The 17,920-nt window shown below is 43.9% G+C and overlaps 1 protein-coding gene across 1 annotated transcript in view; it reads left to right on the top strand.

Moving 5' to 3' along the window:
• LOC118257006 (A-kinase anchor protein 2-like) overlaps positions 1–17,920 on the top strand; it is a 257,483-nt gene that overhangs the window by 31,249 nt on the left and 208,314 nt on the right. The window contains 1 exon segment of the mRNA XM_035564528.2: positions 12,970–13,050. Within this exon segment, the coding sequence (XP_035420421.2) occupies positions 12,970–13,050 (81 nt within the window).

The following is a 17,920-nucleotide window of genomic DNA, read 5'->3' as shown; positions in this document are numbered from 1 at the left end:
CCAGGAGACAACTAAGCTACCTGTCTGAAAAGGGTAAAAAAAAATAAAAAATAAAAAAAAATAAATACTCAAGGAAGGTGAAAAACCTCTTGGGTCATCTGCAGAGATAGACCTGACCTTCAACCACAGCCCTCCCAAGTGTGCAAAATGCTGTGTTCTGGATGGCAGAATGGAGTAAAACAGGAGGAAGAACGAACCTGACTTTTTGGGTAGGATCTGTCTGTGGATGTGCCCTCTGTGGTCTCCCTGCTTCAGTTCCACATCAGGACTTGTTGCAGTGGTACATTTTTTAGCTAACAGAAACAAAAGACAGACAGAAATGCTCCATGGAAGGAGGAGCGAAGTCACTTTAAAATCAGGTTACAAAGTTATGTGCCCTGTGGAGAGGGGGGAGCTTCTTTAGCGCAGGGGTCTCCAGGAGACTGAGTCAAAGGCAGAGGAGATGCACAGGGGCAGTAACATAGCACCCCTGGGGCATCTTGATGAGGTTCAGGAGGAGTCCCCATTGCTCTGACAAGAGGAGATGGGCAGAAAGAGGCAGTAATCATGCCACATCCCTGAAGTTACAATGCCAAGGCCTCTTCTGCTGTCAGTTCTGTTTTAGTTTTGTTTTTGTGTCACACTATTTGCTGTTATAAGCCATTTAAGTAGTTCACCATTTTAGAAACCTGTCAAGTGTGTCAGCTGAGTGTGAAATTCACCCAAACTGCACAGCCTTTCCTGCCTGAGCCCCCTCCAACCCAAGCACCTGTGCATGCACACCTGCACAAACCAGGCAGCAGTCACATCAGCCCCTGGGATGACCTTGAAGCTGTGAATTCCCTGGCACACAGGCTTGAAAATCACAGAGAAATCACAGCAGGGATGTAAATCACAGAGAAACCCAGGCAGTTTCCTGGATGAGGACACCTTCAACAGCACAGCAGAAATCTGCCCATTTATAAATGGATCTGGGCTCTGGAGTCAAGCATCAAAGCAGTCGCATCCAGACTGTGTTTCCTTCCTGCACTGCCCTGGGTCTCCGAGCTGGTGCAGCAGGCTGACACCATGCATTCGTCCATGTTTTGCTATTCCTGCAGCCAAAAGCCTCCATGACCTGTAGCTCCTGCATGGTCTGAACCTCGAGGACCTGCAGCTAACCCATCCTGAAGAACCAAGGCACATGGTGTGCTTAATCAAATCTTCTTTCTTAATGCTGCATGCTGGTGGGAAGCTGTTGTGGGTCTGGGTGTGTTGTTAGGGCCAGCTAGTCTCTGCCTCTGGTGGTGCAAGCAGAAGCTGGGTGTATGAGTTTTTTATGCAATCCATAGCATAGTGTCCCAACTGCTCCTATTCACCAACAAAATGCTGGGATGCCTGACCTACAGGAATGACATAGCAGCAATACCTCCCATGTACTGCTAAAGTTCAGTGTTGAGACATGTGATCCTACACCTGTCAGATTAAATAAGCTTTAGAGTAAGCGGGTTGGAGATGAAGCCAGTTCTTTTATGTGCTGCGTAGGCAAGACGCCAAAGCTGAGGCTGGTAGGATTTTTAGCGTGCCTAGATCACATACTAAGCATGCTTTTTTTTGCCAAGCAGATAGACATATCCACCCTCACAGTCACGATCGCAATCATCATTTATGGTCTCTATGGTCTCATGTTGGAGTAACGTGACTCCTCTGGTGAGCTGGAGAGGAGGCTGAGACCCCATAGTGCTGCGGGGATGGCTTAGGACTCAGCGGGATGCCTGCCTCCCAGCTGCAAAGGGGCAATGATGGTCTCTGAGACCCACGTCAGTCTTCGCAAGGCACATATGTGTTGTATCTTCAAGGGTGGTTAAAAGCAAGAGGGACCCAGCCCCTTACAACCTCTTCAGCCAGAATGGTGACTTGCTTGTGAATTGGTGTGTAATCTCATCAGCACAAGCAGGTTGAAAGGACACCGACATCTGTAAGCTGGCAAGTCCCAGGCTCCTGACTGCATCCCCCTATGTTGTTAGGGAAGTTAGTCTCCCTCTTTCTTCTGGGTATAAAGCAAGGTGGCCTTTCCTTCGTGAATGTAGAGGCTGGGAGTTGAACACACCAGAAGCTGTAACTTGTGTCAGCATCAGACAACTTGAGCATCCTTATTTCATGACCATAGTTAGACATAACTTAGACAAAAGATTAAAGAAAGGGTTTTAAGCTAACGACTGCATGTCACAAAGGACAAGAAGCATTTTCCAGCAGCAGAGGAGCCCTGCGGCAGCCTGGCAGCTGAGCCCACCCCTGCTCTGGTGGCACGGACATCATCTCCAGCATGGACAGCTCTGGTACCAGCGGGCAACCTGCCACGCTCGCAAGCAAGGAGACGACAACACAGTGAAAACGTTTTGATGTGAAGCACCGAGACACTGAAATAATTGTCTGATCCAGCCAGACTGCAAGGATTAAAACACAAAGACCAGCTCTGTGCATTAATTCCTTCGTTTGGATCTTGTCTACCACTACTTTGAAAATAACAAGCAAAAAACTGGATGTGATTCAGGTATAAGAATTAACACTGCTGTTATCCCAACAGGCTCTGGCCATTGCTCCAGCCATTGCTCCATGCTGACCAGCCAGAGTTTGTTCCCTTTCCATAGGAGAAAGCCTAATTTTTTTCTTCCTGCACAATCCGCTGTGTCTTGGGGAAGTTTAAGTTGCTTGAAGTTGGGATGTCTGTGATACATGCAATGTAAATATGTTTTCCCTAAAGAGGGAAAATTAATTCTGCCAAAATCACAGCCTCCATGATTCTTATCTAAGTCCTCACCAAGCAAAAAATAATGCTTAAAGGGAAAGCCAGTGTACAGGATAGCAGCTTTGGCTTGGATGTCTTGGATTAAAACCTCAGTGAATTATTTTTCATTTCTTAATGGAGGAGTTACAAATTCCTTAATGGGTGTCATAACGTTCCAATCAACACCTGCTTTGCAGGACAACATCAGCATTGTATAGGTGTTTCTATGCTTATTCAACAACTTGCTGCAATCAGTGATGTTTCCCCAAGCTTTTCAATGTCCCGCTTGACAGCAAGAACAGATATTTAAGGAGTACATGGGGAAGGAGAGTAAAAAAGAAAGGCACACTTTTCTTCATAGCTGTGGAAATCTGATTAAGTTAAGCCCATAACAACCAAATTCTGTCTTTCTCCACTTCAGCAGCACACTGTGGAGTGATGTACACTGAGCACCATGAATACAAAACAAGGCCTATTAGAGATAACAGGAGAGTAGGGAGGGTTAATGAACTGGTTTCCTACAGTTTATTCAGACTAATGAAAACTACTTGCACATTTTTTTATGAAGTAAAACTTAGATCAGTGTCTGGTTAACATTTTTATGCAAAACATATTTTAAAGAAAAACATAGAAAAAATGTTGATTTAAAGTAACTTTTTTCAAAATCTTTCTGTGTTTCTGCAGAAAATAGAAGATGTATCAGAACTTGTTTTATGCAACATTATCTAGATTTTTTCCACCTTAATTTTAGGAAGAAAAATAATTTGCCAACAGAAGACATTGACTTTTCCATCTAGCTCAGGCTCCAGTAGAACAAGGCCAGTGCTAGCTAGCTATACACAGCCTTGGAGCTTAGCCGTAGTAGACACTAAGTAATAAAACTCATTTATGACTGGTGTTAAGGATTACCCAGAATAATGGATAAATACCTACTTCATGATTTACACTAACAATGTGCACTGTTCAGGCTTCTGAGCACTTTCCCAATAAAACTGATGCTGCAGAGAGGGTTGCCGTAGGACTCATGTGGACCTGATTTGGGGGATAGTGTTAAGACTGCGAAGTTTTGGAAGGAGTACTGATGTAAAGTTAGTAAGTGGTGAGAATACAACATTCAAAAGGCATCTGTTTGCTGTTGTGTCATGTCACATCTTCCAGAAAGAAAAAAGAGGAGTCCTTTGGAAAACATACTTGAACTCTAATACACCTGATCATCTCTCAGGTGCCATTTAAGAGCTTGACACCCTTGATCAAATTGTAAATGCATAGGAAATTGTGTCTTTATTTCTCAGCCCATGTTCAGTTTCAATTCAGATTTGGGAGGAAGGAAGATGTTATCTAAGTCTTTTCATACTTCAAAGAGTCGTTATGTGTGTTGTTCACTCAAAATGCTTGTGGATTGCGTTAGACTTAAACCACAGCTTCCGGTGACATTCCAGTAGCATTAAGTGAAATGAGGAAATTACAGGCAAAATCTTGGTCACGTCAAAATGGAGGTGATGTTTGCATCTAAGTGGGAATTTCCCTATGTGTTATCATGATTTGTCCTAAAATAATTTTACCTCACCCTCTCAATGACACATTTTTTATGCTGTGTACCCTTTCAAAAACAGTAATGGGGCAGTTCTTCAGAAGGAAATTCCTTCCCACGTTCATCACTTTTCATTAAGAGCTGTTGTTCTGGGAGCTGTGCCATCCTTTTATTTGTTGTTTGAGATGTGTGGTGATTTTAATTAAGCAATCATTGTCTGTGTGCACTATGGTGGTTGGATTCGGTGACCAGGGAGCAATAATTATAAGTGCCCAGGGCAGCTAAGTTTTTGCTTCAACCCTTCAGTGGTTCTTGTCTTCACCAAGGAGGATCCTCTCTCCTGTTGGACAGCTCTGCCCTTTTAAGCCTTGCATCTGACATTGGCAGTGGGCTCATGGCAGTTATGAACTGCTCATATCCAGAAGCCCTGAGAAGGAATGAATCCTCCAGGGCTCCGTGTGGATGAACTCCTCCTTTGGTGTCCAAACAACAGGATGACTACTATGGTTAAACTACTATGGTTAAACAACTTGAACTACTAGCTGTGGACAAAGTGCACAAGGACACAGAGATGTTTTATTTTATTTGACCGGTCAGCGCAGGAGAAAAAATCCTTCACCCTCACACAAGCATAGCCCATCCACTAGATGTCTGAAAAGCTGGAGCATTTCAGAGAAAATGAATAAAATGAATAAAATGAATATTTTGAGTGTGTTTTCTCGATCCAAGCAAGAACTGCTATTCTGCATGCAAATGACAAAATCAGCAAGAAAGGGGGCTGGAAACCAGACACATTTGCTCCGTTGCTGGAAGCAGTTGGGCTGTTTACAGGGAAATGTATCTCTTTATCTCTTCCAAACCACCCAGTTCTTGTACATAAGCAACTCACTTCTCTGACACTCACGACTACAGGAAAGGCTGCAATGAAAGCAGATGTATTTCTGGCCTGAGTGCATCTTGCTTTCTTCACCCTGAGGGTGCAGTTCTCTGTAAGTGATTCTATATTTGTCTTAGCAGAAGCCTGTCTGATAGATGAGAAACAAACGAATTTCTATAATTTCCAGGCCCTACTGCTTACTCTCTCACCAGGGTCTGCCTCTGTGAAGTAAGCCTGTTCTGTGCCCAAACCAACATGCCAAGACATTTTTGTGCACACAGTGGCAAGCTGTGTATCTAAAGGGAATCAGTCCTTGTGGGAAAAATCTCCAGTTTAACACAGTCTGCCAGTTCCACAAGAGAGGAGGTGAAAGATCTTCTTTCCTTTGCTTTCCGATAGGCGTACAACTGTGGAAAGAGCTTGCATGAGGAAGACAGCTAAATCCAGCCTTTATCTTTTGGGTGGGTTTCATCCGCTCACCTCAGGCATTTATTTGCTGCACCTGTGCATTGGGAGCTCCTGTCATTCACTCCCAAGAAACCCATTTGCTCATTGCTTGGAGTGATAGAGACACACAGCTTTGTTACGAGATAGTGGATATACAGAGGATACGTGGAAAAGGTTGCAGCAACATCTCATACTCCTGTTGTCCCTGCCTCCCACCAAGAGCTTTCCAACATATGATTTGCTTTGTTCAGATTCAGGTGGGGTGAGCCACCAAGGTCCCAGGAGCTTCAGGATGTTTGAAATCATGAAGATGTGCTGTAGGCAAAAAAACTCTTGCACAAGGAAACTGTAAGGCTGGGTCAGGGTGGCAGCTTCTTAGGTGCTACACATCAGCACAGAGTGCAGAGTGTCCCTAAGTTCAGAAGCTGTGTTACAGTACACAGATATAGGGAAATTGTCCCTGGCTCATGTTTAAGGTGACACAAATATTTGCCAGGTGCCCATGGGTTTTGGGGGACTGGGGCAGAGAGGCTCTTTTAGGAAAACACCTCAGTGAGGAAAGCTGGAGGCTTACATTTATGTGCTGTTGGTGGTGTGGTTGGAAAGAAACATGACTCTTGGGAAGGTATGAGCGCAGACTCCATTTCTGCTAGGAGCAGGGCTGGAGAGGAGCTGGCAGAGGAGGAGCCATTCCGCATTATCTGAAGAAACACAAAACTCTGGATGCCAGAGAGGTGAGGCCAGACAGGCCTCCAGCTTGCAATGACAGAGGATGCAGGGCTGCCCGTCATGACAAGCCTTCCACGACAAGCCTTGGTACACGTGGTTCTGTGCTCTGGTACACTTGGCAGGACGATGGGCTCCCCATCTTGTCCTGGCAGCAAGGTGGTGGCAGCAGGCATCAGCTACCCAAAAGCAGCAGGCACCCTTCTGCCAAAACCTCAGAGGTTTGAGGTGTGTTTGTTCTGCTGCAGTCCTGTCTGCTCCATCTCCACACCCAGCCCCTGCTGGTGCAGCAATCAGTGTGGTGTGCTGTTTGCAGGAAATGTTGAGAGCTGCAGTTCAGCAACAGCTCTCGGTAGGGGACTGTGCCATTGCAGCTAGCAGAGACGGGCGCTGTCATAAGCATTTCCAATGCTCAATACAGCAGGAAGACAGAGGAATTGACCAGACAGGAATGAGGCAAGATGGAGAAAAAAAAATAAGAAAAAAAAAATAAAGGAAAAAATTGCCGCTCTGTCTTTATTAATATTTTATTTTCTGTGAAGCATTACCACTGGACTGCAAAAGACAAAGCAAATCCACAGGTTTCATTTCACTGCTTAGAGCAGCGCCATTGTCACGTTGAGAACTGCCATTTAAACCACCACCCCGAGGAAAGCTGCAGCTCCCATGGGAGAACCAGTCTCCATAAAGAAGGATTCCTTGGGGTTATGCTGACTGCAGATGGAAATGATTCATGAAATCCGGATGCTCCTTTTCCCCTAGTTCTGGATGTCCCTGAGCTGGCAGCAGAAAAATGAGGTGTCACAAGCTCTTTGTGTGTTTTTTTTCCTTACTCGTTGTCCTAAAAATCTGTGAGCTTTAAGGAAGCAGAGAATAATATCTGCCAACCATGCAGAGTGGGGAAAATAATGCCTGATCAGAGAAATCCACGTGGTTCTTTGAAGATATGCTTTTGTGACTATTTTCCTTGCTTTGAAGCAGACTGTAATTTTCCTCTGCATGTGCCACTTTTTGGTGCATTTGTTTTGCATTGTCATGGCAGGCAGGAGCCCCCCCCCTCCACCCCTTCCTCCTGGGCTGCCCAGGTGCTTGCTTGGCTTGCAACCACCGGGAAACCCCTTGGTGGAAACATCCACTCACTCATCTGTGTTGCCCTGCCCGTCCTCTCTGTGGTCACAGCATCCAGCACACAATCCATGTTCACCGATTTATGTTCCGATTTACGTTCAGTCATTTTTCCATCCATTTTTCTACCTCGCTTGCACTGTAATCCTTAGCCTGCTCTTGGCTCTGGACATGTTTCCCCAGTGAGGTCAATCAAACAGCACTTAGTTTCTGTGGAGTGCTTTCAGCACGTATCTGAGCTGGCTGGAGACCAAAGAAAACAGGTGTTTCTGCCAGCGCAAGTGGAGTGGAGGACTTCACCAAGGCCCCATCGCCCCAAGGATTAACATGGCTTTGGAGGTGCATGCTTCTCCTCAGACAGCTACCAGTCTGCAAGCTACATAATCTCTGTATCCCTTCACACCCTGTGCAAGCAAATTTCTGAACAACAACAAAAAATGACATTGCAATGGAAAACTGAGTTATTCTGTGACTGCACTGTCAAAGGGAAGCATTTTGGTATAATGTGGTGGTTTTTTTTCAAGGTCTTATGTTTGCTTTGATTTTACTTTTTTTTGACTGGAATGGTTTGACAAGTCTGACACTAAACTCTAAATTATTTTGATCAACTGTAACATGAGAGCAGCTGTCCTGAATCAGACAAAAACTCCTGCATCCCATTTCTGACAGGGCTGTAAAACGGATGGTGTTAACATGTGCACTAGAGAAGGACGAGTATATGAAAACTTCCAAAGTACCTTTTCATCCTCAAAGCCATCTCTGGTCCAGGGGCTTCCTGAACCAGATGCAACTCAGTTTATGTGGCGTCCTTCACAGTATCCCTTTTCTCTGTCTGTGACCAGGCTCCAGTGGAGCCCCCAGCATCTCCCAGCACCCACAGCACCCTGAGATGGGGATTTCCACTGCAGACCGATGCCTTGACTTTGAACCTGCCCCCTCCAGCTTCACGGATGTCCCTTTCTGTCTTACAGGGTGAGCAGTAGATGTCCACTCGTGGTCTCCATGCCACTCACGGTTTTATACATCTCCATTTCATCCTCCAGAACTCTCTTTCTCTTCGAGCTAGATGGGATCTTTGCTTACTAACTGTCTGATGTTCTTTTTTTTTTAACAATAGGAAAGTGGCACTGGCCAAATTTAGCACTGTGCAGCAATTGTTTTCTTTCCAAAAACAGGCCTCTCATAAAGGGAAATACATTTATATTTCCCATGTTCTACTTTTGGCATCACACGTGAACTCTTGAATACAAATCTCATTTTTCACTAAGTAGATTTCAAGATGTGAGTCAGCTTGCCCTTTGACCTATGTTCCTTTCCCACCATTTGGGTCTGTGAGTAAAAAAAAATAAATAAATAAAAAATAAAATAAAATACTTTCACTTTCTCATTTTCCTAGCACTTTTGATGAAGGGAGAGACATAAATTTAGAATCTTGTTTTACTCATGGACATCACTCTACCATTTTGGAAAGGTAACGCTCCAAGTGGAGCGTTTATATTCTTACAAAAGCAGAACACCTCAGAAAGATATAAATCTTTTCTGCTAAACCTACTATATTCACAGTAAAACTGGCTTCTGTGCCTGTTTTCTCCACCTGTTTTAAGCCTAGTTTTTATATTTTTTTCATTTCCTGGGGGAAAAAAAAAAAAAAAACATGCCTTGATGTCCACAAAAAACATGCCTTGATGTCCACAGAATAGCTCCAAGATGTTGGGTGTGCACAAGTGATATCCTAACCTACAGTTTTCAGTAGCATCCTCAAAATGTGTAGGAACTGTACAACATCCAGTCCTCTGGCTTGCTTGGGATTCAGGTGGGTGTCTCCCTCAACCTCAGATCACACCTAGCCATCTCTCTCTTGTCTTTCAAGCTTCACTTGGGTTTTCAGGTAGCTTTTGTCAAAACTGAACCTGCTGCTGTGAAACATAAGGGACTGGAGGTCATGAGGTGTAATGATAGTGGGAAACCTTTGAAAGAGCCTCGTTTTCTGCAGCAGAGTGAAATGTAGCTTTGGTGCTCATTGGTGTAGGTAAAGCTAATCAACCCCATCACAGAATAGCAGTCACAGAGATTCATGGCTTGGCTTCAGATGCAGAAAGAGAGAAAGGCTGAGGCTGGCAGTGACTTCTGTGTCCACCTGGTCCATTCCCTGCTCAAGCAGGGCCACCCAGAGCAGGCTGCCCAGGCCCATATCCTGATGGTTTTGAGGATCTCCAAGGAGGGACAGTCCAGAGACTCTGGGCAACTTGTGCCAGTGCTCCGTCACCTGCACTGTAAAGAACACCTGGTGTTCAGAGGGAACCTCCTGTACTCCAGATCGGGTCACTTCTTGGGGGAGATTAGCATCAATATCTAGCTGAAGCAATGGTGGGATATTCCTTGTATTGTCAGAGAGGACATGCGTTGAAACAGAGCTGTGTGGAGTGAACCTATTAGTTTAAGGTGATCACTTTATTTTGTTGGTGATAAGAGCCTTAATAAATCAATAGGCCTGCTTGGGAAATATATATATGTATAATATTATATTATTATATTATATTATATTAATTATATTATATTACTGTATATTACATTACATTACACTACATTATATAATCTTCAACTGATGGATAGAATAAGGAGGAACATTTACTTTACAGGCTTCAACATAGAAAAGTACCAAACTACTATGGCGAATACTCAGTTTAAGTAGGTGCTTTACATCCTCGTGCTTTCAGTAAAGTCCTGAATGAGAACTTAATTCATCTACTGAATATCTAAAATCCTTGATGCTGATTTTTGTGGGATTTTTGTCGGTCTGTCTAGTCTTTTACCACATCTTTTCAGAACATGCCTGTATAAATTAGGAATGTGTGTACACACAGCCTTCAGTGACTGGGAGAAACCCAGACTGAATGTGACCAAGCCACCTGAAGGTGAAAACTCCTGACAGCTAATTACCCATACTGCAATTCATGCAATCTTCAGAAGAAAAAAATCACTTTTTCTGTCATGGTGCAAAACGAGAGGGTGGAGGTGTGCGGTCAGGCTGACTGAGAGACAGTAAAATGGAAATGTGAGCAATATTCCAATTTAACTCCATAGAAGCCCACTAGTTAGTAAGTAGTTCAAGTATTTTAGTGCCTGCTGTGTTGATGCCTACAGGGAAAATACTCTAAGTGCTTTCCCTTTCTCACAAAGAAAAGAAGATTCCATCTATGTTTTATTAGGCTGTCTTGTCACATCCATTATAAGGCTTGACACAGCCAGTGAGAGAAAGTACAGTGGTGATTTTTGTCATGTATTTGAGCAGGAGGGCTTTTATAAAGGGTAGAAGACACACACACATATATATGCCTATCAACAAACACATAGAAATGTAGGTCAGTTAATTGTGAAGATGTAGGTGCCTTATGCTGGCCTATGGTGCATCTGGTGCACGTTTTTAATGCCTGCATACATCAGATCCAAGCATTATGTCGGTCTGCTCAGCTTAGCACAAGCAGGAGAGAATTATCCTTATTGTGAGAATATTAGGCCATTAACGGGAACAGCTTTTATAACCACTTTATTCAGGTCCATGGCTGACCAGCTATTTTGGGAAATAGCAGAAAACAGACTCTTAAGTTTTTTTGCTCCCCAAAGTACACTGTTAATGCTGCATGCTCAAAAAAAAAAAAAAAAAAAAAAAAAAAGAGCAACCAAAAACAACAACAAGAGACAGCCCTGAAGAATGCTGTGTTGTTGTTTTTTTTAGCCCCAGAGCCATGCAATATCCTGCTCCATGCAATATCCTGCTCCATTCAAAAACACAGAGGGGAGATAGGATAGGATTGGAGGAGCGATAGGAGGAATGTTCCACTGGCTATCAATTTTATATAAAGAGCGATTTTTAAAGGTGCATGCATAAATTTTTATGCCTGCATGTGCTCAATGCAAATTGTCTTCTGCATGCACAGAACAGCAAGATGTCATTTTCAGATTAAGACAGTGTCCATTTGTGATGTTTTAGTTATCCAAAAAGCCAATTTTCCTTTTCCAAAACAACTTTAGCAGAATATTTTTGCTCAGCGGAAATATTCTTATGTCCCTCAGACAGCTGTGTGTGTGTGTGTGTGTATGTGTAGATCTGGATACACATAATCAGCGTAAAAGAACATGCAGTGCGTTGCAGAACTTCTTGACGTATGCAGCATTTGACTTTGCCTCTCCAGGGTTTGTTAATCCAGCCTTCCCCTTACCTGTTCCCATGTCTCACTTTTCAACAGGAGTGGTCCAGGCAGCTATCTGACTCTATTTTGAGTGAACCTGGTTTAAAAAATGTTTTTTTATCTTCTTTGCAAATGTTGTGCTTTCACTTAAAATCCCTGGTTTGAGGTCCAATATAAACACAAATTATTTGTGCTTAAAGAGCATCTTCCTTTATGCCCCCTGAGAATGAGACACAAAGGTTTGAAATCCCTAGAAAGTGGAGAATTCCCAGTAGGACACCCAGAAATGGAACAGAGAAATGACTTTTGGGACTGAAGGAATCCCCAGATGTCTTCTAGTCCAATCTTGCAGCTGCTGAAATATTTAAATAACAAAAACATGCTTTCAACAAGTAAAAGTTGAAAATTGTTGTTCCAGTAAATGCTGTGGCTGGTGTGGTTTTGGCGTGGCCTGCCTGTGTTTGGTCTAGAAAATTTAACATGAGAAAACACCTGTGGGAAGGGGAACCTGATCCAGGCTAGGGATGGGTGAGGAGCAATGCTCCCCGCCGGGCACAGAAAACTTGGGCAAGGCAACCGGTTGGTGCTCCGTAACAGGAAGGGGTGGAAGATGAGGAGAGCAGATAGTTCCTCTCCTGAAAGATCTGGGACAGCCTGCTGCTGAGCACAGGTTCATGAAAATGTTTGTGGAGGTGACCTTGAGAACCACCAGTTGTTGGCACACTATGTGGCCAGCCTGGCCACTGGGAGCCTTACGGGCCATCAGCTCCTGTGCAGTGATGCTCTGAATCCCAAACAAACCAAGCAGCCTACACACCCCATTTTCACCTCAGATCAGCCCTGTGCAATCCAACCAAAACACATCCTCCCCACGAGCCTGGGGAGAGCCTCAGCACCTGCCCCGAGGGGACATCTCCACCTGTAGCCCACCTCCCTCCATGGGTGATGCCCCTCCAACCTCGTGTGGCTTTACCATCACATGGCAGTCCCCATCCCTGCCCCGGGGTCTGGCACGAGAAAGAGCATCTGTGTCCCTTTAACTTCCCTCTGAGCTGCAATGCCTGTGTTCTCCCCTCCTCTGGGACTGTGCACGCTGTTGCTGCTCCGGCTGCCGTCAGCCAGCAAGGAGAATTTCTCCTGCCGGTGAGCGACTGGCTGGACCGGAGCTTCCACCCTCCCAGCGGGCAGAGAGCAGGTGAAATGGGACTAGTGGCATCTGCACAGATGTGCGTGGCTGCCTGCATGCTCCTGTGAATCCGCCACCCTTAAATCCTCCATTTCTCTGACAACCTCTCTCTCTCTCTCTCTCTGAAATTATTTTTCCAAGGAAAAAAGGAAAAGGCAGACAGAAATAGAAGGCAAGAGACAACAGCTTGAGGACCAGATACTTCAGCTGCAGCATTTCAAGGTAAGGGACCAACGCCAGAAAGGATGGATTGACTAAATCTGCCCATTATTAGACATGCAGATCACACGCCTGAAAGCTGGGGAGAGCCCACCCCGACATGAAGCAGCTCTCGCTGCCAGAGCCTGTCTCCTGCAGCGCTCATATCCTGCCTGCTCGTCGCTCCCTGTGCTTGCTTCGTGCACAGGACAGTGCTGCAGGGATGGGGTTGGGAGGGTGTGGGCACTGTGCTGCTAATGTGGAGCAGTGTTGTTTATTATACATAACGATAAGACTCCGGTCGCCGTGGGTTGGGCATGCACTGCATGGCTTCGGTGAGCACTTTTCTGCCTGCAAAGCTGCACTAAATTGTGCTGGTGCCTGTCGTTAGGTTTTGTGCGTGTGTGTGCTTTGCGGAGGGGTTGTGTGCACACCTGTGTGTGTGCAGAGCTTTAATTGTAGGATGAATTTGTTAGGCATACGTGCCAGAATAAGATGGGCAGGATGCACACGCATGGAGGATGCTGATGCATATGTGTATGCCTACACAGAGAGGAACCTCTTTAACAGGGTGCCGAGCAGCCCCCACTCCTGCTGGACTCCATGACAGCTGCAGAGAGCACCAACTGAGAGGCATCCTGGTTATTTCTATCATTTACCCTTCCTGCCAGTAGCAGTTTGTCTTTACATTTTGTGCAGCAAAGAGGAGAACAGAAATGTACGCGTGATCTTTTTTTAACCAGTGCACGTTTGTGGGTCGAATCTTATGAGATTATTGGTTCGTTAGGGGAGCCCGAGGAATCCAGTAATTAAAATATCTCAGAAAGATGATCAGGACTGGACAGCTTTTCCTTGCAGCGAGCTGGGCTGTGATTTAAAATATATATATTTATATATTTATATATATATGTTGCTTGTGCCATAATATGTGTGCAGTACACCTGCTTGGGGAGGTGCCATGCCAAACACCTCCTTTGCCCATGCCTGCACTGGACGATCAGGCTTCCAGTTACTGCCACAGGCAGGATCCTTCTCCTGCCTCTCCAAAACCCTGCCATCGTGTTCCATAATCTATACCTAATTTTCTGGCAAACACGATGCATTTAAGCTGAAGTAATTGATTGCTGCCCATGTAAATGCTCCTGCAGGTTCACCATGAATCTACAGATGTCACATGTTGTCTCTGGTGCCATCAGTCAATAACACAGCAGCATTTCTCTGGGGCAACAGGAGTTGCCCTCCGATTCAGGCTGCCATGGACCACAGGCAAGGGAGGATTTCTTCTGACAACCACAGGCTGATGCAGCAGGGCAGTACAATGCCTTTCCAGTGCCTCCAAGATGCTTGCTTTATTTTTGCTGCAAAGCTGGGTGCTTCCTTTATCACATTAACTGTTTCCAAGCTAACTGAATTATGCTTTTTCATGAAATTCTTTAAGCAGAGCCCTTTGGGAAGCCCGTTCTGGCAATTGCTCTGTTTCATCTGATTTCTTGTGATATAGCTGCTGCTAAACTGTATTTTATCATCCTCCTCAGGGAAAAGCCAACGCCACGCAGTGGTGCAGTGAGGTCAGGCCCTGGGCTGGTGTAAGCTGGAGCTGGCTCCAGCCCTGCTATGCTGGTTACTGCCAGCTGAGGCTCAGGGTCGCTGCACAGATTTCTTGAGTGGCACACATGAAAATTAACTATTTTCCTTTATTAGTTAGCTCACAGCCTGGAACAAGAACAATAATCACACAGGAAGCAAAGGGTAGATCACGGCACCAACATCTGAAATGGCATCTTCCTCAGCTAAAAGCATGGCCAGACTTAAGGACTGTAATCCTGGGTGTGAGGATGAGCATCAGGGCATAACAGGAGCTCCTCCACCCCTCCATTCAGTGTCATCACTTATCACCAGAGGAAAAGCCCAAAATAAGTGCATACATCTTTCTTCAGAATAGCTAGATAAAGCGTGGTTTGTTTCCTGAATTGTGTGGATTGCAACTAATTCAGTGCAACACATAAATCCAGGTCAAAAAGACCAGGCTTGCCTAGGATGCCCTTGCATTTACTTAAAATGCTGTGAAGTTGTTAATGTCAGTGTAAAGCATAAGGACTTTGTATCAGCGTTCATTAAAATCAGCTGTGGAGAAGCCTTTGAAACTAATATCTGGGTTAATCCTGTGTCTGTAGTATCTGGGTCGATCCTGCAAGTGTAACAGTTTGAGTTCACCCAAAGACATTTGTGTCAGAATTCAATGGATTTGGTTCATTTTTCTGTGCCGCTAGGGCTATTTTCTCTTAAAATGCACTGTGTAAAATAGTATGTTTGGTTACCTAATAAAGGTTCTAAAAACTACAGGGGTTCTGCTAATTTCAGACACATAAGGAAACTATCTAATAGAAATAGTTTATTACAAATGTTTATGTTGGATTACCTATGGTATTCAAGTTGCTGATGCCAACTAGTCCCCTGGCAAGATAGATGACTTACTCTTCTACCGGTTCATTTGTTTTCCTTTGTTGCATACCTAGCTGAAAACAAGTGATCTGTGGCTGCCCTCTTGTCCTAGGCAGAACAGCCCAGCCAGCACTACCTTGAACACGGATGAGGCATTTGACAACATATTTTCCAAAGACTCTTTAGAATTAGGCCGATGGAGGACAAAAACATGACCTGAGTACTAATTTTTTGTCCATGAGGACAAAAACATGACTCAAGTATTAATTATTTGTATGAGCTTCTTGTTTAATAAGGTGTGAAAGCTTGGACTAGGAGAGAGCCTGGTGCAGTGTAGACTCCAAAGACTGAATTCCCTCTTTGATGACACTGAAAGCCATTTATCCTCTTGACTGAATTTCTAGTAAGTAGGGATTTTGGTAGGCACAGAGTATCCAAATGGTGGTGCTGGGCCTTCTGGGTGCTCCTTTGAATACAAGAGGTGTATTTGTCTAGTTTACAATCAAATACCTTGTTGAAAAAGCTCTTGGTGATGGCGAAAGCATAAAGGTAATTTGAAGCCCTGTTTTTTTGAGACAGAAAAAGTGCCAATTTGCTCTAATAAGAGGATATTTACAAAATCCTTCCTTTCCTCTCATCTACTTTAATCTTTGATACTAAAATAATCCTCTCTCATGTGACACAGGGTGTGTTTCGTTTTGTTTTTAACAGTAGGTAGACTTTAAACTTCATGCTTCAGCAGCTCATTGGCCTTGCCCTTACAAATATACCTTGCCAGGTCCATGGGAACTGGAGGTGCTTCCAGCTTCTTGCGCTGCTGTTCGTAATCAGAAAAGTGGGCAAAATTCCCCACATGAAAACACGGTATCTATCAACATGATGCGTTCTCTTGAGGAAGAGAACAGTTGATCTTGGTTGAATGGCTACACTGGAGATAGGATCTGTGAGCAAAAACTGCTTGTAAGAGCTTGTTCAGCTAGGCAGAACTGAAGAGGGCCACTTCTAATGGAGGCGTTCACTATTTCAAATAAATACCAGGGTAGAACTGGCTTCCTCTGTAGTTAATTGAACACAATTTCTGTAATCGTTTACTGTAGCTCTGTTTGGTGGTGGCTGGTAATAAAATAAACAGCACAAAACCTCCTAATTGAATGAAAAAAAATACTTATCTGCTGCTACTTTACTATTACAATAAATCCATTTGCTGCAATTATTTTATTTCTGGAGTGTTTTAAATGTGAGGGACCTTTTTCTGTTAACAGCTATTTCTTAAAGACTGCAGTTCGTGAACACTTAATCTATAACATAATTATACCTTTACTTTGAAGTGAAAGAAAGCCTTTTTATGTTATAGATATTATGCTAAGATATGGTTTTAGCTGAAACTATCTTATCTAAAAATACATTTTAATTTGATTCTTCCACAATTGCATTGTTATCCTCATTTTATTCTAGCCCCAAAATAAATGTTGTCAGAGAATATAAATAGATGTATCTAACCATATATAGGGAGATATATATATATACACACACACAAGTGCAACAGTGTGGAAAAACAGAGGTAACTTTTGCAAATGAGGGAATCTTGTTGTTCCTTTATGATTAATCCCTTAATGAATTTCAAGTGAATTAACCCTTAGAATGAATAGTAGCTCAGCCAAATACACACACACACCGACAAAATAAATATTTGATGATGCAATGGACAGTCTCTGTTCTCTACAGGGACAGTGCAATAGCCCCCAGATCCTCTTCTTATTAATAGTCAAGCACTCTTTATGGTATGTGATGTCTGCTGTGGTAGCCCCAGGCTGTTCCTCTGTTTTAACATGCTGGAGCCCACTGCACCTCTGTGAGGCTGGAAGTTCCTGCCATCTCCATTTTCCATTCATGATTCTGGAGCATGGAGAGACTGAGAGCTAATTCAGAGAGAAATTTCCACTTGCAGAGCATTGGGGACCCTTGTTCAGCCCCTTCTGTGCATCAGCATCTTTGGACTGGCTACATGTTACATCCCTGGAGAGCTTGCCTCCCACCAGGCTTCAAGCTGAGAAGCAAGAGGCTGTGCCTCTCTGCTAGTCTCTTTTATCATGCAGAAAAGAAATCCAGATTCATTAGGCAAAAATGGGAGTGGGAATAGGACTGTGTAGTCTAAGGAGCTGGGGCTCTTGCTTTTTCTGAATTGCTCACAGGGTATGAAGCTGCAAGGTATCCTTACAGGGAAATAGTGTTTGGAAAGGAGGGATTTCAAAAATCCTTATGCGTTTTCATTCAAGTAGTCAGAAAGCAAAAATTTTTATCCCCAAATAAAATCTTTAAGCCATAATGCAATATTTTCTCCAGACCAACTACAAAAGTTGACTACCTCAAAGGGGTAAAAGCTTTAGTCCTTTAACTCACTTTTCTTATCTGCTTACATGCCATTGCCACATAGCTGAAAATATGGTAATTT

Source organism: Cygnus atratus, chromosome Z, assembly GCF_013377495.2.
Source record: "Cygnus atratus isolate AKBS03 ecotype Queensland, Australia chromosome Z, CAtr_DNAZoo_HiC_assembly, whole genome shotgun sequence".
Lineage (NCBI taxonomy): Eukaryota > Metazoa > Chordata > Aves > Anseriformes > Anatidae > Cygnus > Cygnus atratus.
Note: the sequence above shows the minus strand (reverse complement) of the source record. Positions and strands in the feature narration are given on the sequence as shown.